A 14,072-nucleotide genomic window follows, 5' to 3' on the forward strand; every position below is an offset into this window, starting at 1 on the left:
CACCTTGTGAGCACGGGATGGGGTCAGAAAGATCGGCCAGGAGACAGGGGCGCCGCCTCGTAGAACTGGCCAAGGTTACCTTTGGTCTGCTCCGGAGGAAGGCTCGGATGATGCCCAGGGTATACGCTTCCTCCCTGGGCAGAGCCAAGGCAGAGTGGCATGAATCTGGCAGAGAGAGAGCAGGCAGGGCTGGGGGGCAGGCAGGGGGGAACACTCGAGCCCTCTGCCCAGCTCCCGGTGATGTCACCAGCCCTGGCTCAAGGCTGGGATGCTGGTGTCCCCTGTGTGCCCCAGGGGCAAAGGTGCGATGCTGGAGGGCCGCACGGGGAGGGGGCCCTGGCTTGCCCAGGTGAGGGACACGCTGGCACTGCGGGGCAGGGAGAGTCCCTGTCCCGGGATGCCATGAGAGGGCTGGCTCCCTGGCCACTGTGCCGTGGGAGCCCCGATGCCAGCCCGCCTGGGGGATGGGAGCCTGGGACAGGGCAGAGCAGGGTGGGCAGCCCCCTGCCTGCAGCGCCCACACACTCACCTGCCTGCAGCGGCTCAAGCTTACACATCTCACTGGGCTTTGGCCTGGAGCTGGGAGCTGGGGCAGCTCTGTCCTCCTCCTCCCAGGCCCGCCTAGGGTGGTCGGGGGGTCTCCCCGCCATCCTGCGGAAGGAAGGGAGGGAGGCAAGGGGTGAGAAGGACCCTGCGCCCCCTGGGGCTGCCCTGCCGGGGCAGTGGCGCAGAGGTGGCCGTGCTTGGGGGGCTCCTTGCTCCCACCCTGACCCAACACCGACACTGTAGGGGCAGGGCTGGGTGACACAGGGTGTCACAAAGGGCCCCAACGTCACCCCCCCCAGGGGGGCACCCCCGAAGTGCCCCCGTTCCCCCCCTCCGCAGGAGCCCTCCTTGCCCCAGGGGGACGGGACTGACTCCCTCTTCCTCCTCCTCCTCCTCCTGCTGTGGGGCTGGCGTTCATCTCTGCCGGAGGCATCCCCCTTGTGGCAGGGACCCCTCTGTCCCCGTCCCCTCGCTCCCGGGGCCTGCTGCCACCCCCACCTGCGGCCGGGCTGAGCGGGGGCGCAGCCCCCAGCCCCTCAGGCACACCGAGGCTTTTCCTTCTTCCACACGAGGCCCGGGACGAGGCCCGCGGGGGTCGCTCCTCTCTCCCCAAAGCCGCGGGCACACAGGCAAGCCCGACGCCCTCCCGCAACTGCTGGGGATGTCGCGGTCCCCCGGTTACGGTTGCCATGGTGCGTGGCAGGGTTCCACCAGCCCCCGGTTGGCCGCGACGGGGGGGGGGGGGGGGCGGGGGGAGGGCAGAACCCCCCCGCTCCCCTCGCCGGGGCCCACGGCCCCAGCCCGGCCGTACGAGGGCAAGCGGGGTCCCGGCCCCGGGCGCTGAGGGGCGGCGGTGCCCCGAGGGCGGTGTGGCCGGAGAGGAGGCGGTGTGGGCTGAGAGGGGCCGGTGCGTGGGGACGGGAGGCGGCGGCAGGGCCCGCTCGGCCCCCGCCGCAGCGCGGAGCCCGCATCGGGCCCCCCGCCGCAGGGCGCATGCGCAGAGCGGGCGGGGAGCGGGGCCGCGGCCTCCGGCCGCCAGGGGGCGCGGTTCGGGCGCCGAGATGTGGCGGCGGCGGAAGTGAGCGCTGAGCGGCGGAAGTGGCGGCGGCGGCGGCGGCGGGGCCGGCAGGTCGGTACGGGCGGGACGGGGCCGGGGGGAGAGGGAAGGGGAAAAGGGGAAGGGGAGAGGGGTGCGGTGATGGGTCAGTGCTGGGGTCAATGGTGGGGTCAGTGGTAAGTCAGTGATGGGTCAGTTTTGGGGTCAATGATGGGATCAGTGATGGGATCAAAGATGGGTCAATTTTGCGGTTCGTGATGGGTCAGTGATGGCTCAGTTTTGGGGTCAGTGATGGGGTCGATGGGGTCAGTGATGGGCCCAATGGGTCAGCTTTGGGGTCAGTGATGGGTCAGTTTTGGAGTCAATGATGGGGTCATTGATGGCTCAGTTATGAGGTCAGTGATGGGATCAATGATGGCTCAGTTTTGGGATCAGTGATGGGGTCAGTGATGGCTCAGTTTTGGGGTCCGTGATGGGGTCAGTGATGGGGTGGGTGCTGTGTGTTTGGGAGGTGCAGCCATGGGGTGGGGGCAGTGATCAGCTGGGTGCTGCTGTTCAGGTAGCTCTGTCCTCCTCCTCCCAGGCCCGCCTAGGGTGGTCGGGGGGTCTCCCCGCCATCCTGCGGAAGGAAGGGAGGGAGGCAAGGGGTGAGAAGGACCCTGCGCCCCCTGGGGCTGCCCTGCCGGGGCAGTGGCGCAGAAGTGGCCATGCTTGGGGGGCTCCTCGCTCCCCCCCTGTCCGGGAGCTGCTGGCAGCTGCCCAGAGAGCCAACGTGTCCTTCATGTGGGTGGCCAGTGATGGGTGGGGAGCCCTGGAGAGCGTGGTGGCTGGCAGTGAAGCAGTGGCGGAGGGAGCAATCACCATCGAGCTGGCAGCCTACCCCATTAAGGAGTTTGCTGCCTACTTCCGTAACCTCAACCCCTACAATAACAGCCGAAATCCCTGCTTTCGGGACTTTTGGGAGCAGAAGTTCAAGTGCAGCTTCCACACGCAGGACTGTAGCCGGTACTCCCTCAAGACAGGCAAGTTTGAGCCAGAGTCCAAGATCACGTTTGTGGTCAATGCGGTCTATGCCATGGCCCGCTCTCTCCACAACATGCACCAGGCGCTGTGCCCCAACGCCACCAAGCTCTGCGACGCCATGAAAGCCGTCAATGGCAAGAGGTTCTACAAGGACTTTATGCTCAATGTTAATTTTGATGGTGAGTCCAGAGATGGAGACAAGGGTTGGCTGCCTAACTGGAAAGGGATGGGTGGAGGGACGGGGAGGAGGAAGGAGACCCGTATTTGACCCAAAGCCCTCCGGTTCCTCCAGCCTGCCCACACCTGGGGACCCGTGTGCTATGGGCTGTGGTTGTCCCAAGATGCCAACAGCTCACCATCACCCTTGGGAGGCAATCTAGGCCTTCTGTCCCCAGTGTGGAGAAGCTGGTGACCAACTCCATCCTGCTAGAGCTGGGTGGGACCGGCCCCACAGGGGCCCCTCCGGGAACGTCAGGCCTTGGAGACCTCACTTGGAAGCGCCATGATTTATTCACATTTCAGGGATTAAAGTGGAGGGAGAACCTTGATCAGGGACCTACATAGTTGGGGATGAATTAGAAGTGTGTCTGTGCTCTGTGGCTTGGGCTGAGCCCAGCTACCCAGGTGTCACTGAGAGCCATGGAGGCTGAAAAATCCCGCTCTGTCCCTGCAGAGCTGGCTGGGGCTGCCGAGCATTTAGGCATGTGGGGAGATGATAGTTCTCAACCATTGCTTTCCTGCTCCTAATGTGTGCATAGGCAGCAATTATGAGAGTGAAGGCAGGGAACAGGTTGGACATTTGCCTGTGACCATGGTGGGATGTGACCCTTTGAAGGGGCCCTGCCTCCACGCCGGGAGCGAGCACTCTCCTGCCCCATGGCAGTCACCATCTCCCTTTCTTCTCCCTCCAGCTCCGTTCAGGCCAGCAGGCACCAAGAGTGTCGTTCGATTTGACCGCTACGGTGATGGCATCGGGCGCTACAACATCTTCAGCTATCACCACATGGACGGGCGGTATCGGTATCAGAAGGTGGGCTACTGGGCTGAGGGGCTCATCCTCAACAGCAGCCTCATCCCCTGGGCTGAGACCTCCATCCCCGTGTCCCAGTGCAGCGACCCCTGCAAGAAGAATGAGAGAAAGAGCATGCAGCCCGGAGACATATGCCGCTGGATCTGCATCCCCTGCCAGCCCTACGAGTACTTGCTGGATGAGTTCACCTGCATGGACTGCGGTCTCGGTTACTGGCCCAATGAGACCCTGAATGGCTGCTACGAGTTGCCCCAAGAGTGTATCCGCTGGAAAGACGCCTGGGCCATTGGTCCCGTCACTATCTCTTGCCTGGGTTTTATCTCCACCCTCTTTGTTTCTGGAGTCTTCGTGAAGAACAATGATGACACCCCCATCGTGAAGGCCTCAGGCCAGGAGCTCTGCTACATTCTCCTGACCGGGGTCCTCACGTGCTACAGCATGACCTTCATCTTCATCGCAAAGCCTTCCACCGAGGTGTGCACGCTCCGGCGTCTGGGGCTGGGCACGTCCTTCGCCGTCTGCTATTCGGCCCTCTTGACCAAGACGAATCGCATCGCCAGGATCTTCAGCGGGGTGAAGGAGGGGGTCCAGCGCCCCCGGTTCATAAGCCCCACGTCACAGGTGGTCATCTGCATGGCCCTTATCTCTTGCCAGCTGATCATCGTCATCATCTGGCTGCTGGTGGAGACCCCCGGCACAGGCAAGGAGACGGAGCCTGACAAGAGGTACATCATCACCCTCAAGTGCAACAACTGCGATTCCAACATGCTCGTTTCGCTCACCTACAATGTCCTCTTGATGGTCCTCTGCACGGTCTATGCCTTCAAGACACGGAAATGCCCCGAAAACTCTAAAAGGGCTTGATCGGAGCGGTCCTGGTGACTTGGGCCCCGCAGGGTTTGTGGCTAGGAGATGCGTGGGCCTGGGCAAGGGTCTTCGGCCATGGACCTGGTGATGGTCACCTCTGCATTGGGGCGTTCGTTACCGGGTGAAGTGTGGCTGAGGGGGTAACGAGTCCTGGGGAGAAGGACTGCCCTTGGCAGACTGTTTGCTAGGGTGAGGATGGGAAATGCCCCTGAGACCTCCAGAGACCCCCTCCGACCTGACTGCAGAGGAGTGATTGCCACCCTTCAGCCCCAGCGCATGAATGCCAACCCCAGGGCCCGCCTGGTCCCTGGGAAGCCGAGCAGTGCAGGGGATGGAGGAGCGTGGGGTGCACCCTGCACCACCTCAACCCCCCAGCAAGGTGCCCTGCCGGCTCTGGAGGACTGTATGGGGGTGGCTGCGGTCGGGGGCTTCTGGAGAGGACCTGTATCCCCTGGTGGGAGCAGGCACTGGGATGAGGGGTGTTGGTGAGGCTGGGTGGGGTGCTGCTCAGGGTGCGCCCCCCTTGCAGGAGCAGCGTGTCCCCATCAGGGCAGTGCCCATCCTCTGCCCATGGGTCTCCAGCAGGTCCACCCTGACGGAGGGACCCGGTGCAGGGTGGGATGTGCCTGCGGGGTGCAGGCAGCAGCCTCTGCCCGGTGGGAGGTGGCTGGTGCCACAGCGAGGGCTTCATCCTGCCCCACTCGGGGCAGAGGGCTGGCGGCAGCAGCACCTGATGCCCACCGCTGTCTCCAGGTCCAGACCACCACCATGTGCATCTCAGTGAGCCTCAGCGGCACCGTGGTCCTTGGCTGCCTCTTCACCCCCAAGCTCCACATCATACTCTTCCAACCCCAGAAGAACGTGGCCAGCCACCGCGTGGGCACCGCTCGGTTCAGCGTGGCAGCCGCCAGCTTTAGCCAGTCCCACGGTGAGTGCAGGGGGGCTGGGGAAGGGCTGGGGGGCAGCACCCCCTTCCTGGCAGGGAGCTGGGGGCAGCCCAGCACGGGCCCCTGAAGGAAACAGGGGTGCAGGGTAGGGCACAGCTGGGAACAGGGCAATAGAGGCTGCTGTGTCCCCTATGGCTCAGCCTTGGCTCTGTCCCAATCCCCCATCTCCCCCTGCCTCACGTGGCTGTGAGCCCCAAGGCTGCAGCATGGTCTGCTGGGGGGGACCACTCCCGGGGGCCTGTCCTCACCCTGGGGGGACACGGCCACCCTGGGCACCCTCCACCCCAGCCCCGGGGGATGCAGCTGCCCCCGGCCCCTGTCACCAACCCAGGGGGGACACAGCTGCCCTGGGCACCCTCAACCCCAGCCCTGGGGGACGGAGCACCCTGGGCACCCATCGCCCACCCCAGTGGGATGCCCTGGGGGGGGTGCTGCTGCCGGACCCCAGCCTGCCCCTGACTGCTGCCTTCCTGGCCAGGCTCGGCCTCGCAGTACGTGCCCACAGTGCGCAACGGCCGTGAGGTGGTGGACTCCACGACGTCGTCCTTGTGAAGGACGGGGAGGCCAGGTCGTGGTGCTGCTGCTCCTGCCCGCGGCTGCACTGCACCCCGGCTCCCTCCCCAGGGAGAGCAGCGCCCGCGGCACCGCCCGCTCAGGGGCCAGAGGCAGCCGGGAGGCTCGGCCCCCGCCCCAGCACGAGCTACACGTCCCACGCGCTGGGTCATGGTACGTTGTCACCCTTCCTTTGCACTGAGCCACGTTACACATCCCTTGTCCCCTGCCCTGAGCCCTGGTGCACTACCCCCTGTAAGCTCAGTTGTTGTAGGTTAAACCCCGACTTCAGCCTTCCTCATCGCAGGATGAGGTCTGTCTGAATCGCCAGGGAGGAGGCCATGGGGCTGGCATCTTTCTTTGCACCTCGAAGGACTGCAGGGGCAAAGCAGCAGAGGTGAGGTGACAGCCCTCTGTCCCCTCCAGGCAGGGCACGTTGCAGCCCGTGATTCGCAGGGCCAGGAGGGAGCCAGGGGGCAAGTGGCTCGGCTGGAGGCTGCTGGTCAGGAATAGCCCCCTCCAGAAACAGCCCCCCTCCCCACAGACCCGCTGGGAGCAGAGCCCCCCTCGCCCAGGGTGGGGGAGCTCCGTGCTGGGGTCCTGCCTCCTCCCCGCTGCCCTCACTCACCCTCTCTGATGTACGCCATCTCCTCACGCATATCCGCCTGCCGTCCCATGAGCCCTGGGGGGATGCAGCACCCCAGGGTGCTGAAGAGAAGTGCAGCCACCCTCTCTGGCTGGAAGCCTGTTGGGGCTTCAAGCTTTTGGCCCCAGGATGCTGCGGAGCCATAACCCAGTCTCTGAGGCTGCAGGGACCGACGCCAGGGGCAAGTTAAACCTCATGGTGACACACATTTGAAGGGTCCAGTGTCAGCATTGCCCTGCCCAAAGGACCGGTCAGGTTGGGATCCCACCTTAGCCACACTCTTGTCCTGGTCGTGCAGGTGAAAGAGCAGCGGCAGTACGCTGTCCCACACCTCCTTCTTCATCCTCTTCTTTTCGGCACCCACCACGAGCCCCATCGTGGTTTGGAAGAGACGGATGGAGAGCTCCCGCACGGTGCCTGACTCCTGGGGGAGGAGGGGAGGAGGACCTCAGCCCCAAGCCCATGGCGTGCAAGGGGCTGACATGGAGATGGATGTCCCCAAACCAGTGGCAGGCAACCCCGTTCCAAAAGGGAGCGAGCTGCGGCATGCAGAAGGTCTGCTCAGGGGGGCTGGGGTCCCCGGGGCTGGGGTCCGGAGAGGGAGACCCTGCGGAGGGCTGGGGGATGCTGCCAGGGCAGGGTGCGCATTGGTGGGGCTCAGCACACCTGCTGCCCTCCTGCCACCACCGTCCCCACCGCGGCAGGGAGGCCGAGCCGGGGTGAGTCCATGCCGGGGGCTTGGGACGCAGCACGGAGCCACCGAGGGCAGCGATGGGGTCTGGGGGCTGTGGGGCCAAGCGTCCCCCTGCAGAGCACGGGGCTGCAGTGGGAGGCGTGAATGGAGGTGTCGGGTGAAGGGGGCATGGAGCTGTCCCCCAGCCTTACGTTGTTGAAGAGTGGCTGGAGCTTGCCAGCTAGTGCCAGGGCGGTGAGGCTGGGCATCTTCCCCTCCAGCAGCTGGATCATGTTGCTGAGCACGGACAGGGCCAGGGCGCTGGCATCGCTGTCAGCATCCTGCAGCTGCTCCACGATGTGTGGCAGCAGGACAAGGGTTCTCTTTGCCTGTGTGAGACATGCCACCTCCTTTTTGTAAAGCAGCGACCAATCGCAGGGGTGAAAACCCTCTCCGCCAACACTGGCCTCCCCGCTGGCTTCTCAGCAGGCAGCGTGGGTTACGAGGGCAAGGTCCCAGCAGACAGGGCTTACTGGCATGGCCATGGCAAGACCAGGGCGCAGAGGGGGAGGACAGGCAGCGCTGGCTCCTTGCCAGCCCTCGGCTGCCCCCTTCTCCACCAGTCCCCTTGGGCAGGCTGGTGGGCGACCAGCACTGCCTGCAAAGCTGCCCAAGCTGCCAGCAGCCCCCACCACAGCCACTGCGTTTCACCCTGGGGCTCAGCACCCCCCGCTCAGGCTCTGCAGACCCCACGCTCAGGCTGGTCGCTCTGCTGCCAGCATCCCTGCCTGGACATGCTGGCAGAGGGAGCCCGGTCCCCTTGGCACTGCTGCCTCTCTCCTTGCACGGCACAGCCGTGGGGCAGAGGGCCAGGGAGGCAGGACAGCTGGCTGCAGCCGGCACAGCTCCCGATGCCCAGAAAAGCCTAAGCCACCGCATTACCCACTGCTCCAGCCTGGGCTGCTCTCCCGGCTGTCCCCTACTCACCGCGTCGGGCCTCTCGGTGAGCCTGAGGATGCCCCTGAGCACCAGGCTGGGCATCCCCAAGCATTGGCTCCGCAGATACACGGGGAAGATTTCCAGGGCACGGTCCAGCTCTTCACTGAGGTTGGTGCAGCCCAGCATCTGAAACACGTGCAGCGGAAGCTGGCGTGGTGCTGGCTCCAACCATCAGCTCAGGGCAAGGAGGCTGGGGCAAGACCAAACCCGGACGGAGGCGGCGGGGATTGCGGAGAGCCCCCGTGCCCCACACCACGCCGCCCTGGTTGCTCGCCTGCTCCTCCATGGTACCAACCGGAGCCCACCCACCGCCCCAGCTCCCCCCCCAGCGGTGGGCATGGGCGAGCCGAGCGTTGGAGGCAGTTTGGAGCAGTGCCACCTCGAGGCTCACCTCGACGAGGAAGACCATGGCGATCATCTCCCAGGTGGGGTCCTCCACACTGAGGAGCTCTGCCAGATGGCAGAAGATGGTGGAGCGCAGGGGTCTTGGGGTCTTCATCATCTCCCTGGCAGGGGGAAGGAGGCACGGTCAGGCCTGAGCCAGGCAGGCACATCTCTTTGGGGTTCGCACCAGTCTGGACATCACCAGTCTGCAGCACTTTCTCTGAGCAACGGGGACCCTGCTGCCATCAGCCCCAAGGGAGGGGGTGTGTCCCGATCCAATGTCGGGGGAGGTATCGCTAGGATCCCAAGGAGAAGGTTAAGACGCTGGAATCCGTGAGGTGTCGTACAAACTTTCACTTTTATTTGAGGGGAGAAGAGAATGGAGGGAGGAGGGAGGAGAGGAAAAGAATAGGGGAGAGAGACAGAAAGAGAAGGAGGAGTTTATCACCACTCCTTCGAGTCTGATGATCTTCGGCTGGGTCTTCGGTGCCCTCAGGCGTCGTCGGGGACCGAAGCGAGGGGGCGGGGGGCCCCCCGAGGGTACAAGCATGAAAGGAGCGATCTCGCGCGCCGCCCCTGCTGTGGGGCACGCGCGCTCCTTATATAGGGGGCCTCACGCATGCGCAGACCACAAGTGTGTACGTGCGGTTCGCCACGGACGTGCTGCCCCCGCCTCGGCTCTTTTCGCGCCTTTTGTCCCTGCGCAGGCGCACGAGGTGGTTTTCCTCAGAACTGTGGAGAAGAGGGTCTTTTCGAGGCGCGACGCTGGATGGCGCTACAGCGGCAATGTCGAGACAAAACCGCATTTTTCTATCGGTCCTTTACAGCAGCCCGTGGCTCGACATTGCAGCTTGGTGGCATAAGGGAGAGAGAAAGAGAGAGGGAAAAAAAGGGAGAAAGGAAGAAAACGGGGAGTTGAGGGAGTTGGGGATAAGGGTGAAGGAAAATTGTGGGAAGGAAGAAGGGAACAAGATTGTTTCGGGTGAAGGAATGCCTTAACATGGATTAACTGGGGTATTGCTCAATGCAAGCTCATTCTCGAACGACTTTAACAATTCTTTAGCTTTGAAGGGTCAACATTAGAAATGGGGTTAACAATAACTGGCAATATGCAATTTCTTCCTTCAGGAGGAATTGGGAACGGGTTTAAATGATTGGTACTGAGATTGGTTGTGGCTGATGGATGGTATGGATTTTTGTTACACCATCAGGTGGAGCGCTAGGAACAAATTGCATATTTGACACAACATGTCGAATTAATTGAATAAAACATGGAATTAGGCAGGGTAGGAACAGTAAGGTGGCAGTTGCACATGGCAAACACAATATTAATTGTTTGACCCATGGTGCCCCTGGTAACCAGGACCACAAATCGCCGTTCCAACCACTCCACGTTTGAACAGGGACTTGGGCTATTTTCCTGATATCTTGGGTCAATTGGAGAACTACTTCTCCCACCACATCTATTTCTAGGCAGCAGTTAGAGAGATTTAATTTTCCACACACCCGTCCCTCCTCAGCCAATAAATAATCTAAAACCATACAGTGTGGAAGGATTGCCGTGCGCATTTGTTGAGATTGTCGAGTTAATAGGTCTGTGGCGTCAGCGGTTTTGTTGGTGATAATTTCGAGTGCCGCTTGTAGTCCGATTATTCGATTTAGATTATAGATTGGTTCTCTTGCCCCTGCAATGGGCTCGTTAGGATTCCAGGTTGCTGGCCCATAATGTTCAATTATTCGCTCGGGGGGCCATTCGTCATTTCCCCATTTTTGTGTCCCACCTAAATTTACCTTGGTAGATCGCGTCTTACGGGCAATACTTCTATCCCCGAGGTTATCATACACCTTTACGCCTAGTTGGGGTCCACCAGTTTCTGGCAGGAGGAAAAATAGGGGCCTTATGATCCCTATATAACAAACTCCCGACCACCCCGCGGGTAAGAATTTATATGCCGTATTCCCACAAATCCAATAATGCCCCTTTTTGGCTTTATTTCCCTGAGCAAATGGCCCGTCTTTCCCCGGTGGAAACTGAAAATAAGTTGTGTCTTTGTCACCCAGAGGGCTGAAAAAGGTGGTTGCCCCATCCCTTATTCGGCCGGTACAATACCAAGCCCCATAAGTACCCCTCCATTTACAAGTTTGTTTGTAATGCCGGAGAATCAAGGTTTCATTTTTGCTTGACCAATATCCCTTAAACCCCTGGTTACGCCCTGTGTCATTAAGCCACACCCACAGGTCCCTTTCCTTGTTGAGGGGCTTACGTGTGAGAGTCCATTGACATTTGCTTTCTCCCACTTCGACCCCTCCTTTCTGGGTGCGATTCAAACAATATTGCCCCTTAGCTGGAAACTGAATTGGCCAGGTCCCACTGTCATCCCACGGATCGCCTGCGGCTTCGCTGTATTTGCTTACAATTTGGTCTGGGGTGAGGGGTGCGGATGTCCACGGCCAACTTGATAGCCCTAGGGGTCCGCCGCAAACCCAACAGTGGCTCAGATTGAAAGTTTGACTCACGGCTTTCGCTAATAACACGAACTCGTTGTTCTCGAAGGGATTGTATGGAGGAGGGGAAGGTAGAGGGAGTGGTCACTTTCATGGAGGTGTCCCTGAGTTAAAATGATCCAAAGTAGCAGGTGCGTCGTGGTCATATCGCCGCCCTTAAAAACAGAAACAGGAACAAAACTCGCTCCTTGGGCTAGAAGGAGGGAATAATCCATTTGGTGTGGATTTTGTGGGTTCTCCCCCTGGTATCTTTTGCTTTCCATGTATGTTTGCTTAGGGGGGTATCTAATATGAGAGGCACAGCTCCCACGGTGGGAAGCTCAACCAGAACCGGCTGGCCAGGAGAGTAAAATGGTGCACTGGGGGAGCTGGGGTTTCGAGAGACAGGTACCATGGTTGGGGCTTGCGGACAAAACACCGCAATTTTCGGGCACCCGTTTGTACCCCAGCGATTATTGACATTGGTCACTGCCTCCCCCACCCGCTCGGCCCATCCCGGTTGGTGTGGTTTTAAAAAGCGCTTAAGCAGCCCGTTGGTCCGTTCCACAATCCCGTTTGCCTGTGGATAATACGGAGTGTGGAACATCCACGAAATCCCTTCCCGAGCCGCCCATGCTTGGACTATTTTGGCGGTGAAGTGCGTGCCGTTGTCTGACTGGATGGTCTGTGGTTTAGGGAAGGTCCCGAACCATTCTTTGAGGGCCCTTACAGTATTTTCCCCAGTTGCTTTCGCACAAGCCCGGGCTCGTACAAGTCCGGAGACTATCTCAACCCCTACATTCAATACGTAACGTTTCCCTGCGGACTTTTGGAAGGGCCCGATATAGTCGATCTGCCAGGCCTCCCACAAACCTTTCCCTTCCCTGAGGTGCAGGGGCTCGTTTTCCAGGGGGTGTCTGTCCAAACGGACACGGCATTGTTCACAAGAGGATATGCAAGTCTTGCACTCCTCCCTGGTGACTGGCCATCCCCGAGCTTGTGCTTCCCGGTACAAATCATTGATCCCTGAGTGCCTCCGCTCTACATGTAGGCACTCTAGTAGGTGTTCCCAGTTCTCCTGCACTTGGGTGCTCTATAGCGGGGCTAGTCGGGCCAACTCGTCCGCCTCTGCATTCCACCAGCCCGCCGGGGTATCGGTTTGTTGGCGGGAAGCTACCCACGCCACCGCAAATGTCCCCCGTTTTGCAATTTCGAGAATATCTTGCCACTTCTCCTTCTGCCAGATTGGTAGTCTGTTGACTTCCCAGCCATTCTGCTCCCAAAACGGGAGCCACTCCGTGCAGCCCTTGACTACTGCATAGGAGTCTGTATAAATGTGCACAGGGGAGGTGGTCTGGCTTTCGCGTTGAAAAACGCTCCACGCTGCGACCAGCTCTCCTACCTGTGCACTGCCTTCTCCCTCTGTAATTATTTTCTCCTTAGTTGCTACTTGAAGGGCTACAGCCCGATATTTCCAAACCTTCCCTTCCCGCTTCGAGGAAGCGTCAGTGAACCATGCGTTTGGGCCCTGCTCTGAAAACGGGGGAGCTACTTTGACCACGGGGGCAAGTGGAGGGTTTTCCCTATTTAAGTCTGCCTCGTCTTGTATGGTTAGCATTTTAGCGGCCCCTTCCGTAACGGAGAAGACCTCACAATAGTGTTCTATCTGAGCATGCCATTTCCTTACGGACGCTCGCTGAGCCACCCCGTCGGGGGGTGGGGTCCCTGCCAAGACTGCTTTAGTCACCTTAAATGGGCTCCGAAGAACTATCGGCTGTTGCCGAATAGTTCGTTCGGCCTCCCGTAAAGCTAGGCTAACTACAAACAACCCCTTCTCCCAAGTAGTGTATCGCTTTTCGGCATCCTTGAAGCTGCGCGAGTAGAATCCGATGGGCCGGGTGGGCCCTTCGGGTCCCTTTTGCCACAGGTGGATGGAGAGCCCGGTACGGGCAAATCCCCATTCGATCTGAACCGGATCGGCGGGGTGAACGGGCCCTAGGGCTTGATGGGCGTTTGCCTCAAAAGTTAGTAGCTACAAGGCTTCCTCGTGGATTGGGGTCCACTCCCACTGAGCCTTTTTCCTTAGTAGGTCGTATAGTGGTCTAGCAATAATCAAAAAGTCAGGAATACGTTTTCTCCAAAATACAAGCAGCCCTAGAGCGTGTTGCAAGTCTTTTTTGGATTCGGGCATTTTGAGGGAGTCTAATGAGGATAGGGTATCCGGGGGAATACAAGCCATCCCCCCCCTCCACCAGATTCCTAAAAATTTTACCTCACTGGAAGGGGTTTGGACCTTTTTGGGTGGGATTGTCAATCCTATCCGTTCCAGGTGGGTGACAATATCACGCTGCGTTTTTTCAACGTCCTCTACCTGGGTCCCTCCTATAAGCACATCATCTATATACTGATAAATTTTGACTCCTGCTTGTATGGGGATAGTTTCAAGTTCTTGTGCCAGTGCATGGTGGGCCAACGTAGGGGAGTGTTTATATCCTTGGGGCAGTCGAGTGAACGTATATTGTTGTCCCTCCCACGTGAAGGCAAAGCGCTCCTGGTCCCCAGGCTGCAGCGGGACCATAAAAAACATGTCTTTGACATCAATGGTTGCCATCACTGGATGGGCTTGCTCCTGAATGGTTGCAATTAATTCGGCAATATTTGGCACGGCGGCTGTTAAAGGGCCGGTATTGCTGTTGAGGCGCCGGTAATCTACGGTTCATCTCCATTTACCACTGGGTTTTCTAACAGGCCACACAGGAGAGTTAAAAGGGGATTGTACGGGAATTGTATGACTCCTTGCCGTTTCAGGTCCTCTAGTACAGGGATGATGCCTTCCCTTGCTCCCAAGGGTAGCGGGTAGGGTT

General features: G+C 60.1%; 1 protein-coding gene across 1 annotated transcript; it reads left to right on the forward strand.

The window, feature by feature from the left end:
* Positions 1-1,764: 1,764 nt before the first annotated feature.
* Positions 1,765-4,738, forward strand: LOC309594862 (metabotropic glutamate receptor 2-like; the record flags this gene model as incomplete). Its single annotated transcript, XM_082321262.1, has 3 exons — positions 1,765-1,779; positions 2,349-2,805; positions 3,538-4,738. 3 exons carry the CDS (start codon positions 1,765-1,767, stop codon positions 4,518-4,520), a joined length of 1,455 nt encoding a protein of 484 aa, XP_082177388.1. The 3' UTR covers positions 4,521-4,738.
* Between the last annotated feature and the right edge of the window lie 9,334 nt (positions 4,739-14,072).

This window comes from Platalea leucorodia (genome assembly GCF_965183815.1).
Source record: "Platalea leucorodia genome assembly, chromosome: 9".
In the NCBI taxonomy this organism is placed as follows: Eukaryota; Metazoa; Chordata; class Aves; order Pelecaniformes; family Threskiornithidae; genus Platalea; species Platalea leucorodia.